This window comes from Exophiala dermatitidis (assembly GCF_000230625.1).
Source record: "Exophiala dermatitidis NIH/UT8656 unplaced genomic scaffold supercont1.2, whole genome shotgun sequence".
Taxonomy (NCBI): Eukaryota; Fungi; Ascomycota; class Eurotiomycetes; order Chaetothyriales; family Herpotrichiellaceae; genus Exophiala; species Exophiala dermatitidis.
In genome coordinates this window covers 770,417-785,903 of record NW_008751647.1, presented here as the reverse complement: position 1 = coordinate 785,903, position 15,487 = coordinate 770,417, and the positions used below count along the sequence as shown (strand labels likewise).

Genomic DNA, 15,487 nt, shown 5'->3' with positions numbered 1-15,487 from the left:
AATGGCGGGCATCTACTGCCAATGTGCCATCCCCACCAGACCCCTGCTTCGTGGGAGACGGCCCTAAAGATGGACACGAAGAGGCGACATCGCTCCGTCCCGTCCAACAAACCGGATTGGACGGTTGCTTCAGATAGAGGAGGATCAGGTGGCTCCATCAGAAGAGACAATGTGGTGTATTGCGGCCCGTCGGTTGCTTGAGATAGATATCCTGAGCAGCCTGAGCTGGACAGGAATGCCTGGATGCTTCGGAGCATCGTTGCCACAAGCGTAACAGGGTAGCAGCACAATAATATTAGCGAGGGTGAATAAATAGAATGGGCGAAGTGTTGTTATCATCGACTCCCGCTTAGACTGATGGCTGCCACTGTAAGGTGCCTGCGCCACGGAATCAGTCAGATAAAAATAAGGAGACTCTCCGGACTACATACTACTGCTAATAACCCTACTAGTCCTAGCTACTAGTAGTAGTACCAGTAGCAGGCTGCGCCTCTGCGCTCACTGGCCCGCAGCCTGGCAGCCTTGAACCGGCTTGACGCCTCCGTCTCCCACTCTTCCTCTTCGTGTGCCCCTGGCTTCCTCTGGCTTCACACCATCTCGCTCGATCGTCCCTCCATCCACGTCCCCCGTCCCTGCTGAAACGCCAAAAGCGTCCGCCTTCATTGCGACCAGCGGGGACATGTCCAGCTGTCGTGGCTGTCATGATGCTGTCGTTCTAGCCTTTTGGGTGGCAGACTAGCATCGTCCAACCCCGGTCCTCTGATCTTCTGACCGTCCACAACTTGAGGATGCAAACAGCTTCAAGTTTGCGGTGAGTTTGTACAGTGCAGTGTATACGCTCGCTTCCAGACAGCAGATTGTTCCTGCCTCTGCCCGCCGTCGGCTATAATCGAGCGAAGCAACGACTGCGTTCTGAACCTCTATGCTTCCTTGAGGCTCCTATCGTACTTCTTCCCTTCTATCAGCCGGTCGCCGCCTTGTTTCCCGAATCTAGCTTATCTTTGGCTGCTTCATCAAATGAATATTGTCTGTTTCCCCCATAAAATCCAATGACAGCCTGAAAACCTCTCTTACGACCCTAGCCGACGTCGTCCATAGGGCATTGCTTTGAACTCGAGCTCACCCCTGTGCTGGGCTATGATCAAGGGCACAGCGAAACCTGTTCTTGCTGTCATGCTGGTGGCATTCCAGGTGCGATTGAGTTGCTGACCTACGGATACCCCGCTGCAGGGGCTGATATTACGGACGGTGGACTATCACGTTTGAACGAGGTTACCCATCGCATCGCAGCAATATGATGCGCAATTACTCAGCTCCATTCGTTCAATTCTGATGCTTCGCGGTTTAGCGTTCTCAGTTGCTGGTTTTCGTCGAACTGTCCAAAATGCGCTCAACGGATCACCATCCACGACTGTCATCAGGTGTAACCAGCACTAGCGCTGCATTGCGCAGGGGTGATATCAAGATATCTGATCCTATACCATTCGACGAACCCCGAGACAGCCTCAGAGCCTCAAAGCCCGGCACGAGATCATTCCACAGCTACGGACATCAACCGGGCGATGCCACATGGCTAGAAAGGAGTTCCCCGACCCAAGATCTGCGTGCTCGCCATGCCAGTGATGCCCAGACTTACGCTGGAGCCCGAAACTCTCTGGCGCAATCAACTTTGCCGCGTTCTATGTCTTCAATGCCTTCCAAAGTGTCACTTGATCAGAAGAGAACTGGAGGTCTTCGTGCCGTGTTGAAGCGTATGTTTTCCGGCAAGCGGCACAGATCCGCACCCATCTCTTCAAGCGTTCATCAGTACCACAACCATGGACAACTCAATACAGTCGCCGAGCAACACGCTCAGATGACATCGGAGCCAGCACCTCCCTCGCGGAGAGCCGCGCTCGGATCGCACTCCACGCAGCAAGAATCCAAAATGGCTGAACCTAGCTCTACTGGTCCACCGCGGCGCCGGCGCCGCAACACTTTGCCAAGCTTAGTGTTTGAGGACAATGATTCACGACTGGCCCAACTAATGGTTAAATCGTCTGCAAAAGAAGCATCTTTATCTGATAAATGGCCAAAAGAAGACTGTGTCTCCGACGGACAGCTCAACCGTCGCTCAAAGAGTGCAGATGCGCTCAACGACCTCATGCGCAAGGAAGGGATTGATTCGTCTCCAAATCGTGATCGGGCAGATGAGATAGCGTTTTGGCGAAATAGTGCCATACAGAACCCTGTCCCAGTTTACAGCGGACAGTCTATCGCTGTTGACCCAGAGCATATTCTGAACTCGTTTGGTTCAGCAGTCGAATCTGACCAACAACCGGGCGGCATTCACCCTTTGCAGAGCTTCGAGTTCGGACTTAATTGCCCAGCCCGGGACTCGACCACTATTGAGGACAGAGTCAATACTTTGGAAGTAAAACTCATTGATTTTGAATATGCGCTTGCCAAGTTGCAAGGGAACAACATAACGAAACCCGTGTTGCATTCGCAAGCTTTCGATTTGGGGTCGATACACAGCGTCTTCCCGGACGACAACATACATAAAATGAACGCTTCAGCATCATCACCAGATTTCGGATACTTTGCTCCTCTGGCACGAGGAACTGCGTTCACATTCTTGGCTTCTCCTGGTGAATCGGCATTGCCTTCACCTGAGGGCGACCCGCACCCTTCCCAAAGGGCAAGCCGGGCAACAACCGCTACCATCCGGCCAGTTGATCCCAGCAGAAGGTCGGCAGAGCAGTCTCAGGGCACGTCCGCCTCTTCTTTCCCCGTTTCTTCCGAAATATTACTCCGCATGATCCAGGAAGAGAAGGCAGCGCGTCAACGCCTAGAAAGACAGGTCGCAGAATTGCAAAAGGAACTGGACGGCATGCGAAGTCCTATTTACGCCACAATTCGAGAAGCTTATTCCCCACCCAGTCCCGAGTCGTCACATAACACCAGTACACCTCGAACTCTACACCGTTCTCCTGGGTTTCAGATGAACCATCCGCCACCGGAGGTTTCGCGCTTCAGTGGGACGGATCCCGATACCGAGACTGAACAATCTTTCAAAGATGTCTACGGGACGCCAAATGAGAGCAGAAACACCTTTGAAACCGCCAGAGGCTCTGTGGAAATGGCTGTAATATGAGTGGCTTTTCAGGAATCCAGACAGTATTTAGGATTCGATCAGGGCGCGTTTCTACAGTCAACACGACGATACACGGCTTTTTGTGCATTCGGCGTATGTTTGGAAGTTACTTTGTTTCACGAGGCCATATGTACCGACTTGGACGAATTCCCAGAGGAGTGGTCGAGATACCCGGACGAAGACCTTGACAGATTTTTTGTTAGGAATTAGAGCAGTGGTGCCTTTTTTGTGCTGTACTGGACACGTTAGTCCCAGGAGGACCAACTATATGAGCTCGGTGTCCAAGAGCAGTATGCAGATATTTGTTATCATTTGTGCATGATCTGAAGTCATCCACCATGAAAATAATATTCGTGATTTTGCTGGCATGTCCTGGGCTCTAAAATAAATGTGACGTAGCCCCTGAGGCTGAACTGTGGCTGACTGGAATTGGAGACGAGGCTGAGGAAGGCTGAGACCCTGAACGAGGCTGCCAAGACACGATTGGAGGACCGCGGACTCGGACTCGTACTTGAAGTTCCCAATGCGTTTGTTGGTAGTTGGCCGCTACGTACAAATATCTAATGGTACTCAACTTGTTCAGCTTATTATTTCTCTTTCATTGACTCAGGTTATCCAGGTGATCCAAATTCAGCTACAATGGCATAAACAGCCCCTGGAGCGAAACATTCTTTTCTTTCTCGAAATCCTGCTGTGCTGCTCCTGCGCGGCGGTCCTCTACTGTCCCTCCTAGTACTGCCAATATAGGACGAACCTTGCGAGTGTCGACCAGCCTGCGCCATGTCCTCAGTCGCACACCATATCGTCCCCGCGACGGCTGCGGCAGCGAACACCACTGAACCTAAGCCTAGCAGCGCTTCGACGCGTCTCCTCACTCCCTCGACAAACCCAATCCCTCTGTTACCTTGGTCTCTAGCCAAGAAGTACAGCCTCGCCCACACCTTCGCCATAGCGGCATATTACTACCTCCGGTCCTCGACGCTGGTCTACGCGGATCCTGATCCATTTCACACGATGTTTGTGGATCTGGTGGTTGTGAGTGTTGGTCAGGCGGTGTTTTGTGCCGTTTGTTTGCCTGCTGCTGGGTCGTGGAGTAGTGGGAGTGGAAATGGAACTGGAAAGACTGCTGGCATTGAAGGTACGGTAGCAGGAGTAGGAGGAGGGTCGACTGGTGTTTCTGGAGCAGGACTAGGCAGTTTGAAGAAGAAGCATCACCATCTCCATCATGGCGGCAGTGGTGGGATTGGAGGTAGTTGGAGGGGAAGAATTATGGTGAGTCTGCGAATCTATTTCTTCAATGTTTGACCCCGTGTATGTGCCGATGGGCTCCTACTGTATCCGCATCTATCTCTCTTTTCCTTTTAAGCTTGGATGGAATGAGGATGTTCTAATAGCTGACCATTTCTGTCTACCAGCCAACCCTCCTCTCTCTAATCCTCACACTCACCCTCCCACCCCTCCCACTCTCCATCATCGCCCTCGTCCTCGGCGCACCACTCTACCCGACCTCTTCGCTACCAACCACCCTCCTCCTCGCGATGCATGTATCCATCCTCGGCTTTTTACCTCTATTTTATACCCACGGCGTCTCTGCCTCGGCCTGGCGCGACGTAGCCGCAGCATGGCTCCCCTTTGACGAAGCGGGCGTCTGGGCCGGGACAGTCGGGTGTATGGTCGGCGGATGGGTCGGTGCTGTGCCCATGGCGCTGGATTGGGATCGAGAATGGCAGAAGTGGCCGTGTACGGTGCTCTGGGGCGTTGTGCTCGGTTGGGTTGTGGGGAGATTGGTTACGGGTGGGTTGAGATGGGGAGTGGGGAGGAGGATTGATTTGAGTGAGAGAGAGGAAGTAGCATCAGTGGCACCGCAATTGGTGTCTGAGACGAAGGGGGCTAGTAAAGACCAGCATCAGCATCAATTAGAGGCTAAGAAGGGGAATTAAATCGAGGCAATGGAATTCGATTTGACTCTAATCCATTTGATTAGTGTTCGGTTCTTGCATATGCTCTGGTCTTCTTTTCTTAAAATACGAACTTGGGACCCATCGATCGCCGATGCCTGACCTTGGTTGATGAGAAGCAGAGAATTTTATTCCTTTCGTCTAAAGTACAAGTATAGCCTGTACAGCAGCTCTAGCAGCAGTAGGTACATGCTGTAACCAGGCAGGTTACTTACAGTTACAGCTACAGCTACAGCTACAGCACTCTTCCTTTCCGCTCAGTCACTCACTCACTCACTCACTCCCTGGGGCCACGCTGCACCGCACCGATGCCGATGCGTCTACCATGCAGCTAGCCAGTAGTAAATCAAAGGAGGTCATCATGCATGGGCGTAACGGTTGGATGACGGACGTCCCAATACTCGTCCTGGACAGTAAAAGCCTTCGAAGGAAGACAAAGCAAGCAAGCACAGCAGAGCAAGTAAAGCAAGAAAGTACTCGTGAGTGACAGGGAGAAGAAGGAGACTTGATTACTGAAAAAAATAAAAGTCACTGGCAAAAAAGTCCATTTGATTGTTGGAATGAGCAATACCTATTGGGCTTGCTCCTCCAGTGCAATGCCTGTGAGGCACTCTTAGTACTGTAGTACCTATGGATCGCCAACGTGTCACATCTAAACATTGATGCAGCCATCCGCACGAAACTCTCAACCCATTGAAGCCAGCCCCAATGAGTTTCGTTTCGACCTGGTGGCAAACTGCAGTGATGGACTGCCAGTATGATTCTCATCCCATCCCTTCCACCCACGCATCGAGAGCAAAAAAATGGCTCGCGCAATAAATCTGTTTGTACACTGTGTCCCGAAACCTCCCATCGGGTAACTAGGGCATCAATCTGGCCCTGTTCACCCTTCATATCCCATGAATTGCTGTTTTGATCCCGAAGAAAAAACGCCGTCGCCATGCAATGTTGTAAAAGCAGAATGGATGTCATTAGAGAAGAATTGCCGTAGATCATGAAATCTGGAGTCGGTCCAGTGGTCACGCCGTCGTCATTAAGCAGGTCTTTTTCGCTTTCTTCCAGCAGAGTGAGACTGGTTCAGGACGTATGCCGCGCTCGGAGCTTCCTAGGCTACTTGAACAGGTGTCCTTCCGAGTCTGTAGTTGCTGGTGGCTGTGCTGAATAATCTGGCCATGACGCCGCCCATCCCAGATTCGGACTTGACCTTCTTGGCCGGCTGTTGGCTCTCGCCTTGAAAGCTAGTCTGATGACCCTTCAAGCTGGGCCGTGATACTGTCATGCCTTTGGAGTAAGCAATGTGGTATGAGGCATCGGGGCTTTGGCTCAGATCCACCACCACAATCGTGTCATCATGGCCTGATGTAGCACTGTATGGCGTACCCCGCGATGTCGGGGCAATAGATGAAGACCGAGATCGCAGCGACGGAGCCATGGAAGAAGACCGAGAGCTGGAGTGACCGTGCATGGTTCCTGATCTGCTCGACGGGACCAACGGAGGCAAATCCCGGATCGAGGGTGGTGATACGGACCGGTTGTTGGTATGATTGCGGAAAGGCGAGGCCCAGCGTCTGTGACTGGGTGCCGGTAATGACAGAGAGCTCTTGTTGCTGTTGGTGAGCGGGTAGCGGCCGTAGGCAATTTCCTCGTCGACGCAAGAGGCGGGTGAGTCGTAGACACCAGTGGCTCTTGGAGGTGGTGTTGCTACGCTGGGTAGAATATGTTCCTTTCGAGCTGGAGGGGGCAAGGAGATGTTGGAGTCGTAGGAGGTCTGATGAGAGTGCCAGACACGCTGTAGGTTTGCCAACTCGGCCTCTTCTTGCTGAAGTTCCATCTGGAAGCGGATCGGGGCAAGGAACGGCTCAAAGTGATCGAAAAGATCTTGCTCCGTTACCCGAGTGTCGAAATCAAGAAGATACAAGAGTTGTCTTTCCATGAGGTTCACTTCCGCCAAACCAAATCCAAACCCATCAAACCCCTTGACTGCAGTGTATCGTGCCCAATGCTTGTTCTTCGGACTTGAATCGTTCAAGTTCTTGGCTGCCAATATTAAAGAAGCGAGGAAGATGCGGTGGACTGTGCAACGCATTCCCTTGGCCACGGGCGGTAACCGGGACCGAAGACGAGCGAGGTAGACCAAAGAGGTCATAAGGGTAGGAATCTGAACAGACGACTGTTTGACGAGGGAGTTGATGAATTGTTCGAGGGTTGGCAAGGGCGGTAAGCTCGAGGCTGCGCATGACGGGTGAGGAGGCGTAGAGGGAGGAGTAGGAAGGCTGTTGTTGTTTCCTGGACTCGGTTCTGGATCACATCGAATCACCTGCGAGGCTTGCTTCGCCAGATGTTGGACCATATAGGACCGGACAGGCTGTCGAACGAACTCCTCCAAAGCCGCCCGATTCTGGGCCAAGGTGTAATGAGACTCCATGGTGGATGTGGTTGTGGTTGTTGGAGATTAGTTGAGACCGACTTCGAGACCGTCAATAAGACTGAAGTCGAGTTCAAGTACCGGGATGGAGAGAATGAAAGTCGAAGTAGTGACCGAGGTGAGGCAGTTCAGGAGTTTATGGATTCAATGCCCACCCTTATCGATTGCCTAGGCCGTGAAGTGAACGTGAACGACTTTTTGAAGTGAAGTTGACAGACCACTGCGACAGCCTTTTGACAGCCGTAGGAGGTTGGTATTAGTCGACCAGATCTGTGAAGTCCTGACCAGCAGGATGGGGGTCACTTGAGGTCTGAGCGTCTCTTTTTGAGAATATCCCCGAATATGAGAACGGATAGCCCAAAAATTCCTAGGCACGGCCCAGGATGCAGCTCCTGTGTTTGAGGGAGAGGCGCGTAGTGTCTGGCCAGTCCCCTGAACAGTGCACAAGAGTGATGTCGCAACTGCAAGCCAGTGGGGTGGCCCGTGTCAGAGAGTACCAAAAGGTATAAGGGCCCTGTAACTAGCGGATAGGCGATCGATAAGCTCAGGTACGGGGTACGGATGGTCGCGCTGTGTGCCGTTAGGGTTTCCTTTTTGGTCGTTGGCTGGGCTTTTGTCGGGTGGTCAGGGGCTGGAACGGGGAGCAGGGGGCTGATGGATGTCGGTGCTGTCGTTTTTTCTCTCTTTCACTTGGTCCGTGACCCAGCAGCTCTGCTAGCAGGAACCAGACTCGGGCTCTAGGAGGATTTGTGGAGGACTTCCGAGGGCTCGAAGAGGCTTGAGAGGTGTGGAGGCCGGCCCCAGAGAATGTGACAGGGTTGTTTGAGAGAGAGTCAAGGAGGATCTGGTTGACTAATGTTCAACCCCTTGGACACGGTCGAGTTGAAAGAAGAGATAGATCGATCCGCAATAGAGATGCGATGAAGAGGCTTTATGAGTTCTGCTGAAGGGCTGGGTTAGTAGTGAGTTAGGATGCCCACCGTTTGGGGCGGAGTGTGGAAAGGGCGCTTGAGGTGGACATGAATGGGAACGAATGCAGAATGCCACCAGATATGTACGGCTGTTGGCCCAGAGTGGCCAGAATGCAATGCACGCCCGATCGGGAGGTGTTTCGCCCTGTGTTGGCGGCTGGCGAAGAGGGTGTGCGGATTGGGCGGCGGCTGCGAGGATGCAGAGACGGTACCATCTCGCGAGCGGCTTGGTCCCATGGTGATGGAGTCAATCCCTTGCTGGATGACCTGGAGTCGTGACCATTGATGGCCATTGATCCGAGGGCACATGGACTGCTTCGGGAAGGGATCGAAGGTGTTGTGGCTTGAACACGAATACCGTTTGTTGAACTATTATTGTTGTAGAGGGAGAACACAGGAGATGCACCCAACGCAGGGGGACAATCGATGCCGGCGCAGTCACCTACAGTACCTGAACCTTAGGTGGCAGCATCGGGCGCAGGCAGGCAGCGATTATTGCAGCTCTACACAATCGTTGGTATTTTCTCGCAATACTATTACACACACCGCATCACTGGGACTTGCTATTGCTATAGACATTGCTATTGTCACTGTGTCCTGTTATTCGTCTACAGCACTTGCCTACAACGTACCAGTCTTCTACCTGTCGATCTCGTTCATCTGAGGCCATCCTTCTCGATACCTCCCACCGCCCACCGCGCCCAACATGGACTGCAAGTTGAAATCTTGAACAGATCCATCCCGTGGCCAAGTCCTCTGACACGCAGTCATTCATTGGCAGACGGCGCGAGACACACGCCCGACACGCCTGACACACTCTTGCTGGCGGGTGCGTGACTGGCGGGCCATAGGAAGCCCCTTGTCAAGGGTCAACAAGACACTCGCAACGCGCCATCGACCAGACCCTCCCGACGCCCTCGAGACCCTCCCTCGCGTATTTATCGTGGGCCACTCGCCATCCGGGTCCGTCACTGGCCTCAAGCCTTCTATGGCTTGACTGCTGACTGGTGAAACAGCTGCTTCTCACAACCTGTTCTCGCCTCGACGCGCGCGACACTCCTTGTGCGTCTCGACTCGCGAGTCCTGGCTGCAATGCCGTTCCATCCCTCGCTCGGAGACAAGACGCCAAAGCAAGCCGTTCACTCGATGCTGGTCAAGCGTCCTGTCTCAGCGCAGAATCCCACATGCTTGTACCTCCTGATGGTCTCACAATCCCTTCCATTGCGTCCATCCCTCGCAAATCTGCCACGCTGCCACTTGTCGTGCGGCAGATCGAACAGCACAGCCACCGACGGTAGCATTTCCCCGCGACACGCCAGTTTTACTAGAATCTATCCTGCTGGATCTGCATTCATGTCCAGTCATATGGGGAGATGTCACAAGGGCTGGCTTCAGGCATACAATTACATTTTTCGGCCACACTCAGCAATGCAATAATGAAGCCTCGGTGCTACACGTCGTGGTTCATGCAAGGTCTTGAAGAATTCAATGTCAATCATCGCAGAGACATCCCGCCAGTCACGTTGTCATATCCTAGTTCATAATTGACCTTGCTCAGGCAGGAAACCGGCTGCTGTCCTTGCCTCCAACCCCAGAGGCAAGCTTGCCGAACACATTCCCTCACTAACAAAATTCTACGAGACCATGATGCTTATTCCTAATCCGGCCTTGTACAAGAATCTAGTTATTTCGACTTGCATAGACAGCATTGTGGCAGCTCCGAAGCTCCGAAGCTCCTAGAGGATAGCCATCGTCTCGATAACCCGACATGTTAGCAGCACCTCAATATCCAGCATCATCGCCGCCGCCACCCTGCCACCAATTGTTCTACGGCCTCGACCATTGACGCAAATATCGTGCACGGACAAACCGTTGGCCGTGGCGGTGCAGCAAAATGTCCAAGCTCTACATGTGGCTGGCATATTGTCTGTGCCACACCTTTGGGATGGTCTGATGTGGTCAGTGATGGCTTCCCAGCTTCATTTATTGCGGTCTATATGACGATTATTGCCATGCGCCGTTGTCTGGACCTGCGATACCACTGCCTGGCTGATTACTTCAACTGTGCAGCCCAGCCATGCTTATAGGGCAGATGATCGAGTCATGCTCATGGCGCGTGCTTCCACTCCTCACATGAGCGCCCTCGGTCTTAGAGGGAAGCTTAGCAACAGATGCTCTGCCTATGAATGTTTCTTGTCTTATGCCAGTGGATCGGTACCATCATACTGGTTGTTTGTGAGTACAAAACTCTCTCGGCGCCTACTTCGAGCCGAGACGTCTGAACTCTCTTCACACCCGGCTGTGTGAGAATGTCAGCATGGCACTGTTTCTCGTTCTCTCGTTCGACCTTGTGCTTCCAGCCGTTCATACACTGTCAATGTTTGACCCGTCACAGGTAAGCCAACAGACTTATGGTTCTTGTTCGCTCTTCGGGGCGATCGTGCCCTACGACATGGTTCATCTTGACAGTAACCGACGCTTGTGCTATACTGCACTCGACTGGGCCTCTCGAGTATTTGACTGTCTGCTCACGTGTCTTCGCGATTCCCACACGCTGTTCGCGACTTTAACTTTGCCATACTAGTCCCAACCGGGCGCTCATTTGGGTTATCTTGGAACAAGCAATGTGATGGCCAGCCAAGCCGATACGCAACCTCTGGATCAGCGAGTCCTACCAGATTCTTGCAGACTTTCTGGAGGCACTAGTATCAGATCTTCCAACACCACTGCGCTGTTTACAGGCGAAGTATTGCAAAAGTTTGGTACGTGGTCCTCAAGGTTCAACCATCGGCAGGTTCTGGCATCGCCAAGTTTTGCACCAAGTGATCTGCTAGAGGACCTGTTGCTAAATGTTAGTACATCTTCGTCTTGTTTTCTATTTATGCCATCTTTGCACCCTGGTCTCTCGTACTCCCCCAAAAATGCGAATGTGCACTTTTTGCTGCTTCGAACAACCCGTCGAAGATAGCACCGACAAGCAATATCCGGCAAGACGAGATAAACCCCCAACCTGATCTTCCACTTCTCGAATCATGGGTACTTCGGGCCCCTTTCTTGGTATTTTGATGCTATGCATCATTTGTGCTATTTTCCTAGGTCTGTTCTGGTCTCGAGATTACATCAGGCATATCAGATGGCAACGGCAACAAGCCGCCCGGCAGAGGCGAGAAGAAGAAGGGCAGCTCACCCCGTCAGACGCCAGCCTGACTGAGCTTTCCATCGTGAGCTCGGCTTCATCGTCACCCGTGTACGAGCCTGAACCCATCTACCCTCCACCACAACCCGCACCTCGACCTGCCGCGGCAGGGTATGCGAGACAACCGGTTCCGCCGTCCGCTCTCAACGCCGACAGCAGTGCCACGGTTGCGTCTTCTTCGAGACTCAGGGCGACCACTACTGTCTATCACTACTTCGGCGATACTCGTTCCGCTTTAGCGGGCCCCTCATCCACCGCAACCATCATATCCGAAGGGTCGTCGGCGTCAAAGTCACTTCCCCCTCCGTATGCCAGCAGTGAGGAAGTCGAACTCCCAGTGTACGGGACCAGTCGAAGTTTCTCAAGAAACGCAGCAGTCGAAGCACAGAATGCCTTCGCTGCCGAAGATACCGATACTAGTTCCAGAACTGGTTTCGAAGAGAGGCGATCATCAACACCGCCGACGCCGCGACCACGGGCTCCTACGCCCGCGTCAGAGGCCCGAATGACGACACCGATGCCATCGGCAGCCGCACCGGCAACACCAGCAATGGCCCGTAGACAACGGACATTTGTCCTCGACCCCCCAGCCACTCCCATCATTCGGCCACAAAGAGCGAGGGTTGCACCTCATCAAAGGCTGAGAAGGGAGCGTCAAGCACTGGCTCTTGAGAGACGATACCCGATCTTGAGGACGTTCCAGTAGGACACCACGGTTTGGCCGGCAGGCAGCTGGAAACCCTCGAACTAGGTAAGATTATCTGGGATACGACAGTGCCTGCGAAGAATGACCTGACGACGATGTGTTTTCATGCTTCTTGTTCGGTGTTGGGTTGGATGACTCGAATTTGCTCAGATTTGGATTTGGATTTGGTACGTCTTGGTGATTGCTGAAAGAAGAGTTATAGATCGTGATTGGGGTAATGTCGGGAGTTTCGAGGCAGTTGGCTGGCTACAGAGCACGGAGATCTCTTCCTGGCAGCCGGAAAACTGGGGAGACTTACGAAAAGGGAGTACGGTGTCTCAGTGCACACTTAAGCATCAGTTCCAACAATAATGGAATGATACCATATTCGAGATCAAAAGATATAGGAGACTTTTTCTCTTGGAGGGATTAGGATGGGGATTCACATTCATGTTTGTGTTTTGTTTTGGTTCGTCGTTGTGGGTCGGACCTTTTACGAATATTTTCTCCCTATCTGCTAGTAGCCCGGTTGACAACCTTCAAGTTGGGATATTTTGAAGCTATTTCCTCAGTTTCTGGGCCTGTTTTTGACTCAAATGTCTTTATGTGCCATTTAATGTCCTTGATCATAGCTTTTTGTCTTTGAGATCGTGATTGATATTGTGGCCTGTCCTGCCTTGTCTTGCGACTATGTCCGATGTCTCATTATGTCTTGCCTTCGGTTATTGTCTCGGATGTATGATAGAATATGGGCCAACAGAGCGTTTGGCTCGCTGTCTCAGGAAGAGGTACGTAGGCACTGAAACTAGGTCGGTACAAGACCTACATACCTAGGTAGGTACTGTGGGCGAGACCGATTTTCGATATATAATATTCTATATCTATGCGTTCTGTCCCGATGGCGAGAGACAGAAATACCACATACACACGCATACACACACAGGCCCTCAGAGAAAAAGAGAACAAGAAACATCAACCCTACTTCGATGTATGACGCCGCAGCAATTGCATTCTGCACCGTCTCGCTCACCATCTTGGCCATCATCACACTCATGACTTTCTGGTGGAGAAGGTACCGGCGGCAGAACCAGCATCACTCTCCAGATCAAGACGAAGACTGGCACCGGAACCAGCACCAACACCAGGAGCCAAAGGAAATCGGGGCTCAGGCTCAGGCTCAGAGAGGACCGCGGATTTGCCCTAATAATCGGGTTCGGGAAAACGGCAGCAGCAACAGCACACACAACCCATTGGAGTATCACAACGCAGCGGCAGGGACGCCCGAATATATGTTCGACTGCAAATTCAATCGCGGTTGGTCGGGAAGTAGTAGCGTCAAGAGGTTTGCCGAGGAGCTTGAACAGGACGATGCAATGACGGATTTCGCAGAAGCCACAGACTCTGGTGGTTATGCTGTCGAGGTTGTTCCAGACAACAACAGCCCAAGCCCATTGAATGCAAATGAAAGAAAGAATGTCGTGAGCGCTGCCGCATCCTCCTCCTCACAGAATAGCGCAGAGTGGGAAGAACAGATCAGGATTGTGGAACTTGAAGCAACAGGCGGAGGATGCTCTGCAAAGTATTCGCTGTTTGACGATCAGTACATCGCAGCGCTTCTTGAGGACATTCTTTCTTCTCAACAATTGAGTCCAACGGAGTTTCAACACATGAGTCTCGTCCCAGCGCCTCTCAACATACGACGAGAACGAGAACCTGGCCGGGATAAATCGAGTCTCCGTCTGGCTCCAAGAGTATCTCGCGGCGGTGTCGGCGTCGGCGACGAAAACAGAACGTCACGAAATAGCTTGTACCCGCGTTCGCACCCGCACCCGCTCAGGAGCCATCCTGTAAGCGACATCACAATTTCAAAACCTTGGCTTCAGTACGGAGAAGCAGACAAAAAGATCACGACAGACACTTTACAATGTCCTCGGCCAGCCCATCATCGAATCCAGGCTGATGAATATATATCGCAACAGCCGATTCCCGGAAACCGTTACAATGATTCGATCATAGGTCGGTATTTCACTGGAACAGGGACACATGGCTCTGGCTGCGCATCGGAGTCGGAAAGATGGACAATGGCGTCGGAAGCGACATTGTGGGTGTAGACATTGCGGAGTTGAGTTTTTCTGGGAAATCTTGGAATGGTGATATTGGGACTTCGATACAGGAGTATCAATCGGGTCGCTTGCGGAAAATGTTCGTGATATGTAATATTAGCATGAGGCGTGAACAACTGTTCAGAATTCATCTCTTGTTCCCAACGGCTGCCCATCTCTCTCTACTCCGGACCCCGATTCCCTCGTCGACGGTCGAGCCACTAGTTGTACTGGCAGCCCAGCCCTCACCAATTTCTCCGACCACCCTCCCAGGTCTACCTGCAATAACGGTACCGCCAGCCCAGACCGTATTCGCAGGAAGCACGGTGCCGTCGAGGATTTTAACATTGTCTTTAATGATGACCATGTTCCCAATTGTGCAATTGGCACCGATGTAGACATTACTTTTGATCTCTGCCGCCCTGACATGCGTGTTGGGGCCGATGTAGACATAATCAGAGATTCTCAACATGAAGTATGTCATGATCTGCTGCGGTTCGCCGCCGTTGGGGTTCGCAACCGTGGTCAACCGTGACGGAGGATGGAGTGTGCAGCCGGGACTGATGAAGACATAGCGCCCGAGATGTATCGATGTCTGATCGGGACTGCTGCTGGATTTCTGATCACTCTGCTGTGCTGGGGGTTTGGGTTGTGGAGGGCGGACGAGGTCACCGCGGATCACGACATCCTGCTGGATGACACATTTTCCTGCCAGAATAATGTGTCGGGGCCCGAGGACGCTCGCTTTGCGACTGATCTTGTTGCCGGTTTCCTATCAATGCTGTCAGGTGCGTTCTTTCGTCGCGGATGATGGAGAGTGTTTGGGCTTACTGTCTCGATGTACTCGCCACGAACGGCGGGCCTGGGAGGCATGTCACATGTTGTGTAGCAAGGAGAGCACCACAGCTGATCAGCTCGTACGAGCGGGAGAAGTACTGGTAGCTGGACAAACAGGATCTCACGAAACGACGTGTTGCAGCTTGAACTGGTTGACTGTTGATTGTTGTCGACGGC

The 15,487-nt window shown here is 52.4% G+C and overlaps 6 protein-coding genes across 6 annotated transcripts; 4 read left to right on the top strand and 2 right to left on the bottom strand.

The window, feature by feature from the left end:
* Positions 1-1,927: 1,927 nt before the first annotated feature.
* On the top strand, positions 1,928-3,136 carry HMPREF1120_01788 (uncharacterized protein; the record flags this gene model as incomplete). The annotated part of the gene is made up of 1 exon (XM_009155812.1): positions 1,928-3,136. The coding sequence occupies one exon, from the start codon at positions 1,928-1,930 to the stop codon at positions 3,134-3,136; it is 1,209 nt and encodes a 402-aa protein (XP_009154060.1).
* Positions 3,137-3,605: 469 nt separating this feature from the next.
* Positions 3,606-5,127, top strand: HMPREF1120_01787 (uncharacterized protein). The gene is made up of 2 exons (XM_009155811.1): positions 3,606-4,408; positions 4,552-5,127. The coding sequence occupies exons 1-2, from the start codon at positions 3,917-3,919 to the stop codon at positions 5,074-5,076; spliced, it is 1,017 nt and encodes a 338-aa protein (XP_009154059.1). The 5' UTR covers positions 3,606-3,916; the 3' UTR covers positions 5,077-5,127.
* Positions 5,128-6,199: 1,072 nt separating this feature from the next.
* On the bottom strand, positions 6,200-7,519 carry HMPREF1120_01786 (G1/S-specific cyclin PLC2; the record flags this gene model as incomplete). Its single annotated transcript, XM_009155810.1, has 1 exon — positions 6,200-7,519. The coding sequence occupies one exon, from the start codon at positions 7,517-7,519 to the stop codon at positions 6,200-6,202; it is 1,320 nt and encodes a 439-aa protein (XP_009154058.1).
* A 4,003-nt stretch (positions 7,520-11,522) lies between these two features.
* HMPREF1120_01785 (uncharacterized protein) lies at positions 11,523-12,392 on the top strand (the record flags this gene model as incomplete). Its single annotated transcript, XM_009155809.1, has 1 exon — positions 11,523-12,392. One exon carries the CDS (start codon positions 11,523-11,525, stop codon positions 12,390-12,392), a length of 870 nt encoding a protein of 289 aa, XP_009154057.1.
* A 965-nt stretch (positions 12,393-13,357) lies between these two features.
* HMPREF1120_01784 (uncharacterized protein) lies at positions 13,358-14,482 on the top strand (the record flags this gene model as incomplete). The annotated part of the gene is made up of 1 exon (XM_009155808.1): positions 13,358-14,482. One exon carries the CDS (start codon positions 13,358-13,360, stop codon positions 14,480-14,482), a length of 1,125 nt encoding a protein of 374 aa, XP_009154056.1.
* A 139-nt stretch (positions 14,483-14,621) lies between these two features.
* On the bottom strand, positions 14,622-15,346 carry HMPREF1120_01783 (dynactin 5; the record flags this gene model as incomplete). Its single annotated transcript, XM_009155807.1, has 2 exons — positions 14,622-15,245; positions 15,305-15,346. 2 exons carry the CDS (start codon positions 15,344-15,346, stop codon positions 14,622-14,624), a joined length of 666 nt encoding a protein of 221 aa, XP_009154055.1.
* Between the last annotated feature and the right edge of the window lie 141 nt (positions 15,347-15,487).

What these genes read in the sequence shown, in the direction of transcription:
- HMPREF1120_01787 (XM_009155811.1), top strand. Translation starts at nt 3,917, where the DNA reads ATGTCCTCAGTCGCACACCATATCGTCCCCGCGACGGCTGCGGCAGCG. An exon ending in GTTGGAGGGGAAGAATTATG is followed by an intron (nt 4,409 to 4,551) that starts GTGAGTCTGCGA and finishes TCTGTCTACCAG; the next exon opens with CCAACCCTCCTCTCTCTAAT.